This window comes from Onychostoma macrolepis, chromosome 15 (genome assembly GCF_012432095.1).
Source record: "Onychostoma macrolepis isolate SWU-2019 chromosome 15, ASM1243209v1, whole genome shotgun sequence".
Classification (NCBI taxonomy): Eukaryota; Metazoa; Chordata; class Actinopteri; order Cypriniformes; family Cyprinidae; genus Onychostoma; species Onychostoma macrolepis.
In genome coordinates, this window is record NC_081169.1 from 13,797,960 (window position 1) to 13,807,691 (window position 9,732).

General features: G+C 35.7%; 1 protein-coding gene across 2 annotated transcripts; it reads left to right on the forward strand.

Moving 5' to 3' along the window:
• The first annotated feature begins 1,122 nt into the window (after positions 1-1,122).
• On the forward strand, positions 1,123-8,353 carry map6b (microtubule-associated protein 6b). 2 transcript variants are annotated; one of them, XM_058799659.1, is made up of 4 exons: positions 1,123-2,525; positions 3,743-3,959; positions 5,383-5,422; positions 6,851-6,989. In XM_058799659.1, the coding sequence occupies exons 1-3, from the start codon at positions 1,807-1,809 to the stop codon at positions 5,416-5,418; spliced, it is 972 nt and encodes a 323-aa protein (XP_058655642.1). In that variant the 5' UTR covers positions 1,123-1,806; the 3' UTR covers positions 5,419-5,422; positions 6,851-6,989. The 2 variants fall into 2 exon arrangements, with proteins under 2 accessions (XP_058655642.1, XP_058655641.1); XM_058799658.1 differs by lacking the exon at positions 5,383-5,422 and having other exon boundaries at positions 1,125-2,525; positions 6,851-8,353.
• The last annotated feature ends 1,379 nt before the right edge of the window (positions 8,354-9,732 follow it).

Genomic DNA, 9,732 nt, shown 5'->3' on the forward strand with positions numbered 1-9,732 from the left:
AACATCTGTTGCTCTTTGTATTTTGAGTCAATTCCTCTTCAGTCCTCAAGAAGCAGCATTTGCATGTATTTTACTATAAAATCATGTCATTTTAAACTACTTTGGTGTCTGCAGATGGGTGGGTTTAATTATAATAAAAAGATTTATTAAAGAGGGCATACAAAACATTAAATCACCATCAGATATCTCGTATAGATTCAAGAAGGTTTGTATCCACGTATATGTGAATTTAAAGCACAAAAAAACTGGAAAATGTACACTGTTGCCATACTTTTCATCCAACTACTGATTAGAGGGACGAGTGGAAATTTGAGTACAACAGCAGGCCAAACAGACTGTGCCTGATATATTCTCTCATCCAAAAACTCCATTAGAAAGGCTTACATTAAGGATTCTGATAATCAGGGTTTTTTTTTTTCTTCTCACTTTTGGAATTTCGGATATGATATTTTAATTGGGGTAAGGCATTACTTTCCAGTTTGGCCATGCAATGTGGATGCAATGTCAGTTAGATGCAGAGCACTGGCAGCATCACCAGATACTGTATCTGCACTGAGCTAACTGTGCCCCACCCCATGGTATGGGTTACACACATGCAACACATGCTGCCATCACTGCAGGCACCACTAGATGGTATGTTGTACACATGTAAGAATGAAAAGAACAAAAGAAAAGTGGGTGTGGGTGTGTCCGATATTCACCCCAAATTTCAAAACCATTCACAGACGTGGAAGTGCAGTGAAACAAACTAGAGCATATATATTTATATATATATGTGTGTGTGTGTGTGTGTGTATGTATATATATATATATATATATATATATATATATATATTACATTGAGTATATATATTCATGGCCATAATTGTAACTTAAGAATCTACATCCAAAATTTGTTTAATTGTCCAATAACACCTAATAAAAAAGTTGCAAACAATACAATATCATAATTTTATAGTATGTAGGACATATTTTGTATATGCATTTGTATAAGGGTTTTTTCATCTTTTTTTTATATTTTTTACTTTGTGTCATTTAATAACTATTAATAAGAAGAATTTGTAATAATAATTGATTCCATATTTTGTAATAATCATTCAGTAGACCTAATTGTAGAGCACAGACTGTTGTCCCATTGGCATGTATGTGCTCATAATTTTATAAGAGAGTACATCTCAATAATACATCAATAATCAACGTTATATGGCAGTTGTATCTGTATTATGACATGTTTTGTAGGCCTAGTTGACAAATCTTTTTAGACCCTTAAATGTCATAAATGTTGGCTATGTAATTAGCCGGTTTTCAGATCAACAAGTCCCAGAATCATGTAGCCTAGCGTTTGCAGGCAGAAACAGTGAAGCAGTGGGTGGATGTGGATGTGTGTCAGTCTTGAAATGGTTAAACGAGCGGCGTCTCCACCCGATGCTGGCCAGACGCTGACGGCTGCAGGTGATAGTTCATCCGCAGACCACGAGCGTTTTCCGAGGAAACACAGGAACCGGCGCGGTGTCTAGTCATACAGCTGTCAATGAAGGTGTCTTTTCTATAAAGAAATCTTTCATTTACATTTGTAGCATTAGAGAAAACAAGCACATCGAAATTACTCTGCTGAGGGAAGTGCGCAAGCGCGTACGCTAAGATACAGGCAATTTCAACACTCTGGAAGGATTTCTCTCATCAGAAGGGACATTTAAAGGAAAGAGCATCGCTGTTCTGATTAAAAAACTAGATTTTATGCGTTGTGGTCCTCATTTCTGAATCGTTTCTCTTAAGATTCAAGCCTTCGCCTCGTCGTTATCGATCATGGCATGGCCCTGTATCACCAGGGCTTGCTGCATCAACCGCTTCTGGAGTGAGTTGGACAAAGGTGACATTGCAGTGCCTTTGGTTTTCACGAAGTACTCAGATGTGGCCGAGGTGCAACATCTGCACCCTCAGCCCAAGCCATTATTATCACAGAAGCCGGTCATTACAGAATCCCAGCCTGCCCATGGCGCTCACCAGGAGGCGTCGACCAGAGCGACTCACGCCGCCGCTGATGCCGCAGCATCTTCATCTCAAGACGGGTCGGGCGCTTCTGTGATGCGCGAGGATTTCAAAGCCTGGAGCGTGCGTCCGGAGCGAAGCTGCAAACCCAGAAACGAGTATCAACCATCAAAGACCCCTTTCAACAACGTGACTCAGTACCAGAAAGATTACAAACCGTGGCCCATTCCGAAAAAGGGAGATCATCCGTGGATTCCCAAAGCCACTCCTGCTGCACCCTGCAAGGCTGAGAGCAAGTTCTCCAAACAGGAGCAGGCCGCTGCTGAGGTTGAAACCGGTGTGGAAAAATGTGAGATTGAAGAAAAACAGCACGAAAAAGAGAGTAAAGAAAGGAGAAAGAAGGTAGACAAAAAAGAGCATGTGTCAGAGGGGATCAAAATGGAGCAAGATGTTCCAGTGGAGGGAAAGAGGAGGTCGGCTGCAGATGCTGTCAACAGGCAGATTAAGGAGGAAGTCACATCTGGAAGTTCATATAGGTAAATATATTACAAACCTGCTTCATTTTAATGCAGTTAATAACTTTGTCATTGTCAAGAAGTAGTCCTGCTCTAATTGCTTGTTAGTGACATAACATTTTTGCCATTTTAGAGATATTTATATTCTATAGGCTATATAAATCTATACAATGAAACCAGAACATCCTGGTAAACTTAGTTTATGTATATAAATAAAATAAAATACTGTATGTATATGTTTTCTTTAGTTTGTCGCAAAAACTCCCTGCAACATTCTGGGAAGTGTTATTTATTTATTTATGTATGTTGCAAAAAAGAACATAACATGTACATTCATCAGTTAGCAGCAATGTGTAATTTTTGTCTTTTCATTTCGGGAATTTTGTGTGCATCATTCTTTTGCGTTCATTTAATTGCATTACGTATCTGCATTATTTTATCAGCAACTTTATTTGTAATCCTGTTTTCTACATCGCCATTTAAAAAGTCAGTATATGCCCATTTCAGCTGTGTCATCGGTTCTTAAAACTCATAAAACCCATACATATTAGCAGACAAATATTTACCATGAAATTAAAAAATTGATAATGCACCCAAAACCTTGTTGGGGGCTTTAATTCTGTATAGTCTAGATTTGGGGGAAGCAAACTTAGAACCGGTCATAGAAAACCCTCATTGATTATCCACCAATCTGATTATTGGGTACTTTTATATTTTGAAATCAAGCTAAGATTCAGTATATCAGATCTCTGCAGCTAATGTATATCCTCTGAAACAAAAGATCGATGAACCTTATCTAAGCACAAGATAGAGGGAAAGATTTAGATCCAGTCTTTGAAAAATATCAAGTCACCATGCAGTGTAATTTCCTCTCTGTGGGTGTCTGCCCCAAAATATGTTGAGTCATTCTTGAGCTTTCAGATCATTTTGTGCGCACTCACTCTGCATAAAGCTGTAATACAACAGATGCACCTCAATGTCCCAATTAGTTTGCCCTGATTTCTTTACAAGGCGTCTGTTTTGGTTGAGTAATGTGCTGAATATTGACTTTATTCTCTTTAAATAGGTCAGAGCCTCAACATTAGATGCCATCTAAATAAAGCATATATTCCCACATGGTTGCTGATCTGTTTGTCAGGTTATTGGTTTTGGTCTTCAATGAACCACAAACCATTTTTGATTATATGTTTAATTATTTAAGCCTAAGATTAATTTACAAAATCTCTTTGTTTCTCTAGGACGGAGTTTAAGGCTTACAGAGATGTCAAACCAGTGAAACTCATCAAAGCAAAATCTCAGTACAAACTCCTAGTGGAGGAGAAGACCAGCCTGGAGACCAGTTACAGTGCCACCTTTAAAGGAGAGCAGGTCAAACCTCAGGCCACAGATAACAAGCTGTTGGATCGCCGTCGGATACGAAGCCTGTACAATGAACCAAGCAAAGAGTCCAGCAAGGTAGGATGCTTCCTCAGGTCACCGTTTTATGACCGATCACACCGTTCGCTGAGCTATATTGCCCTGTTTTATTAGCATGATGAAGAAATGAATCATTTCAGATATGAGGGTAATCATTAGAAACTTAATTAAACTGTAAGTAATGAAATTGTAATGCAAGAGTATGAATTGAAAAGAGTTTTGAAGTTAGAAAAAGTCTTAAAAGGACAGTTCATTCCATGCAGTGTTATTTTTATTTGTAAACGATTATAGTTATTTTCATGTTTTCAGATTTTAGTCTTAAGTAATTTTATGTGCTTGTCATTTTTATTAGTTTTTGTAAATATATATATATAAACTATATAGGAAAAATCAAATAAAACTATATAAAAGACTATAAAATAAAACTATATAAAACTACATTCCATGCAGTGTTATTTTAGTATTATTTGTAATCGATTATTGTTAGTTTTCATGTTTTCAGATTTTTTCAGAAGTTATTTTATGTGCTTGTCATTTTTATTCGTTTTTGTTAATATTTCTATTTCTGTTTTATTTTCATTTTGTTTCTGTTTTAGTTTTAGTAATTTTAGTACTTCAATCTAAACTTATTTTATTTCAGTTAGTTCCGACGCAGAATTTCATCTAATATTTTTCTTTTATTTCGTTTCAGCTTTATTTTAATTCATGAAAAAATTTTTAATAGTTTTACATAAACAATAACAACACTGACTGCATGACTTATTTTCTTAGAAGACGTTTTGAAGAATTGTTTTGGTTGCTATTTGCCATGCAGTTAAAAAATGTAATACAAATTTGCTAAAAATGTACTCATCCTCAGGCCATCCAAGACATTTGTTTCTTCATGAGAACAGACTAAATTTAGCACGGCATCACTTCCTCAGCAATGGATCCTCTGCAGTGAATGGGTGCCGTCAGTTCATCAATTAATATCTGGTGAAGTGAAAAACTGTGCATTTGTTAGAAACATTTCTCAAATCTGTTCCAATTTAAAAAAAAAAAAAGGTTTAAATCATGGATGGCCTACGAGTGAGTAAATTTTCAATTTCTGATGAAGTATTTCTTTAAAAGAACGATTTGTTCATGGTTCGGACATCAGAGTAACATTTTTTACAGTAACATTCTTACTCAAAATCCTATCTCTTTAATTAGAACATTTCAAAAATGAAGTAAAGAATTAAGATTTCTAGATTAAGGTTTCTGTCCCGATTAGCACATTCATCAAGATTTCTTTATTTTTCTTCCACAGAAGAAAGCAATACGTGTTTGGAACGACTTGAGGATGAATAAATAATAGAATTAAAATTTTTGGTCAAATCATTCGTTTTAGTGTAAAAACAAATATGTTGAAACAAGGACAGTTTTCTAGTGTTGATGTGCATGTAATGTGTTGATGTAGCCCCTCCCTCTCTCACTCTCATAGGACTGTTCTGACAGTGACAGCAGCTCTGTTCTGTAGTCAGGTGTGTTCAGTGATTCTTTTGGACAGCATGGATCTAGAGTATTTCACCATACAGCTGCACCATCACGGAGATCCTCAGTGGGACCGATTCTGATTAAATCCTCTTCACAATGAGGATTTGCTGAACACTATGCTATTTTTTTTTTGCATGAAACAATAGTATCTTCACTATCAAGAGGGGCTCTATTTGGCTTCCACTGTAACAGAATACAAATGATTTCCGCAAGGTTACTGGCTTCAGAAACATGGAGCAGAAGTGGTTGAGTGCCAAAAGATACTAATAGGGCTGCACTCCATTAGTATCAAAACTAAGCTCACATTGATCACTGCGATCATGCTATTGTGCTGAAGCATTGCTAGAATATGGAAACCTTGCAAAATAGCTGAAATCTTCCATAATTAGAAAGTAAAGGTAAAAGAGTCACATATTATATATGTTATATATAAATCTTTGTGACACATTTTGATAGCTTGCTTTAAAGGACTTGGCTTAGATACAAGCTGTCATCGAAAACTAACTGCATCTCTTTTTTTGAGTATGCAGAACAAATCACCTTTTGTTTTAAACACACCATCTGCATTTAGCACATTGAATAAGGCCTGAAAATCACATCCTAACACGTATTTCTGTCATGAGATACTAACTTGGATGCCACAATACTAATTGAAACATGATTCACATTTTCAGAATTGTTTTATTGACATCATTTTTAAATATACAGTTTGCACTGAAGGGCCAGTGATTGGGTTTCTACCGTAAATTATACACTTTTTCTGTTTATTTATATGTTTTCTAACTGTATGGCGCTCAGAAGGTCTGAGTGCTTACCATAAAGGTTTGTGGGTAAAAATGACAAACTACGCTACACTGCTGTTCAAAAACTTGGAGTCTGTAATATTTTTTTATGTTTTTGAAATATGTCTCTTATGCCCGCTAAGGTTGCATTTATTTGATCAAAAAGTAATATTGTGAAATATTTTATTATTCAAAGTAATTGTTTTCTATTTAAAATGCAATTTATTCCTGTGATGGCAAAGCTGAATTTCCAGCAGCCATCGAATACTCCGATCCTTCAGAAATCATTCTAATGGTATATTTTTTCAGGATTATTTGATGAATATAAAGTTCAAAAGAGCAGCATTTATTCGAAACAGAATTTATTTGTAAAATTATGAAAATGTTTTTAAAGTCACTTTTGATCAATTTAATGTGTCCATGCAGAATAAAAAGACTTTCAATAAATAAATAAATATTACTGACCCCAAATCTTAGAATTGTAGTGTATATGATAAATGTAATAAAGCATTTTTATTTTTATGTTTATTTTTAAAAACAAACAGGAACAGTTAAATATATAATAGACATTTATTCATGTGGGTTTTGCAGTTTGGAATAATGCACCAAATGTCCCAATTTTTGTTCCTGTAGGTGGAGAGGCATAATATATCACTTTCCAAGCCAAAAAAGACAACAAGCCATAGCAAAACAGTGAAAAAAGCAAAGGAGAAGCCAATCGCTGGGAGTCAACCTGCCAAGAAGAAAACCTCAGCAAGCAACCAGGAGCCAAAGCCAGAGGGAGGGGTCACCAAGAAAAGCAAAGAAATGATCAACAGACTAGCGGAGGCAAAAGATTAAGTGCACTTTTGTGTTTGGGGGGGTTGAGGAGGCTATAATACAGAATAGAGGACTCTCATCCCCTTGTTCATGACCTTACTCTAACAGCCTGACTCTGATGGTGTCTACGTATTGTAGTGGATCAAGGCTTGTCTGCTTGATTTGTCTTGACTGTGTGGCCACTGTCCAGTCTATAATGAATCTATCTTTGCTTTTGCCCCGCGTCCGCTCCCTTTCCATATACATCAATAGCTTTCTCTGTGGCAAAGATGATTCACGAATCCTTGTTGCATGCTGCCTCTGAGCAAATGGCCATATGCCTTATTATATAAGATAAGGTTTTTGCTTTATCTTGCATTGAAAGATATTTACTGCAAACAATAATGGTCTTTTCTTTCAAGCAATCTAATGTGATATGGACTTCATTTAAAGTAGATTGACCACTCTAATTAGATGCACCAATAGCATTGCTCAAACACTAAGATGTAATATTTGTCACCACACAGTTGGATTCTAACAATATTGTATTCCTCACAAACAATCAACAACGAACACAAGAATGTCTTAACATCTCAAACTGCATGTTTAAAGATTGTGTGACACCAGAAATTAGCAGTTAGGAGCCTTACAAGTGCACAAGAGCACCATGTTTAACAAATGAACACGATCCAGTTTTACTTTTGGAGTATTTCAGTTCTTTCGACACCAGTGCCAGTCATTTTTAAACAAATTGAGGCATGGTCTCTCTTAAAGTGTTATTGTTACCTTGTAGTGTAGAGCATTATGCTATGGAGACCTATTTACGCTTAGCTTGCTCTGCTCTCAATAAAGCAACGTTCAGATGTGCTCTCATATGCATCATGCTATGTAATAAGAGAATTTGCTGATGTAAAACTAAAACTGCCTGCATTTCTTGCATATGCTGTAAAATGGATGATTGATTTGGGAAGAATGCTGCTAAGCATACAGCTGAGGTCCATGTGATTGACAGACAGAAGCATGCCCTTCATAGTCATCTGTATGTTAATCATCATTCTGACCCGATCTGGTCTGGAGGGGTGAGAGCCCTCTCAGTGTAAATCTACAGCCTCTTGGTCCCGAGCTCCTCCTGGGTTGTCCTACACGTGCTGTGCACACCATTCTAGGTGCTATCCTCAAGCTATGCTTTCCATAACAGTAGTGCCTGTATATTGAGCAACATAGGGCCATCAGATGTCCCAGTGGTAATTCTAAGTGTGATGTGCTTGTGTTGTGAGCTTGCATTGAATGAAATTGATTAAAATCATTAAAGCAATACATTGGTGATGTGGTTTGTTACTTTGAACCTTTGAGGTTGATCATTCTCAAGACATTTAATAGAAAATGGCCTCGTGCAACACATCTTTTGATAGAACAGGAAAATTAAAACATCTATCTATCTATCTATCCATCCATCCATGGTGTGTGGTATGTTGTGGGAACAAAATGTCCCCACAAGGATAGCAAAGCCTGATATTTTTGTAAAAATGCATCAGGTTTTCAGTGAGGTTTGTGTTGGTTAGGAATAAAATATACTAGAATATACAGTTTGTACAGTATAAAAATCATTACGTCTATGGAAAGTTCCCATTAAACATGGAAAACCAGTGAACATTGAATATGGCATCAAGGTTGATCAAGTTCTATTCATCAAGTTCTGAATAGAAAATTAATATAAGAGAAAATATATATTCGATTTTTTTTTCTTTTTTCATTTTTGTATTGTTTAAGTTCTGACAATGTGTTATTTGACTTGAGAGCCTTTTTTAGATAAGAAGCATATTAGAGAAAAACTTATCCACAAGATTTTTTAAAGAGACAAAATAAACTCATTTATATAATGCTATTAATAAAACTAGAAGCATCTTACACTTTAAACACACAATTCAGGAGGTTGGTGCTGCTGGCCTTCAATGTCAGAGAAAGAAAGAAGAAAAAAAAACCTTGCAGATGCAGTGGACTCCCAGCAGCGACTCAGTCGTCCTCACAAAATTCAATAAATAATTCAAGTCTCAGGCTCTGCATAGTGCTGGCTAATTCAAGTAACTGCACGAATACTGTTTGGGTGTGGTATAGTGAAAATGAACAATATGGGACAATGTAGCTTTCTAGTAAAAATGTGAAAAGCATAAATTAAACTGTTCATGTATAGTTAACTCATTTAAATGTACAACATCCCAGCTCTAAAATAAGAGAACAAAGTAAGAATTTCACATTCTTAAATCCAGCTACTTCTGCTCATATTTGAATGAAGATTAAAATGAATAGCCTACCCTTATCATCCATTTTTTTTTTTTTTTTTTTTTTTTTATATTTGAAAACATGTCCTCACGTGCCCTCCAGTGGTTATCGCGCGTGCTGCTATTTTGAGTGCGTTTCCCTCACATGTTTTTCTATTTTGAAATAAAATAAATAAAAATTTACAACTATTGATTATATTAATGTTAAAATAATACCAATAACAAAAGTAGATCGTTTCATTTTATGTTTACGAGCTCCAATAATACTAGCCTAATAACTGTATGTATATGTATAACCTAATAATATGTTTCTTCTTGTTCTGTCCCACAGGCAATAAAATGTATTATTAATTCACTTCCACACAGTTGTAACACTATATTTACTTTCCTCTTTCTGAAATTTCCCATGTCAGCGGAAACTTTCATACAGGCTTTTAT

Bases quoted from the DNA above. Each gene is read 5' to 3' on its own strand.
- map6b (XM_058799658.1), top strand. From the start codon at position 1,807: ATGGCATGGCCCTGTATCACCAGGGCTTGCTGCATCAACCGCTTCTGG. The intron at 2,526-3,742 runs GTAAATATATTA...TTGTTTCTCTAG, and splicing joins ACATCTGGAAGTTCATATAG to GACGGAGTTTAAGGCTTACA. The intron at 3,960-6,850 runs GTAGGATGCTTC...TTGTTCCTGTAG, and splicing joins CAAGCAAAGAGTCCAGCAAG to GTGGAGAGGCATAATATATC.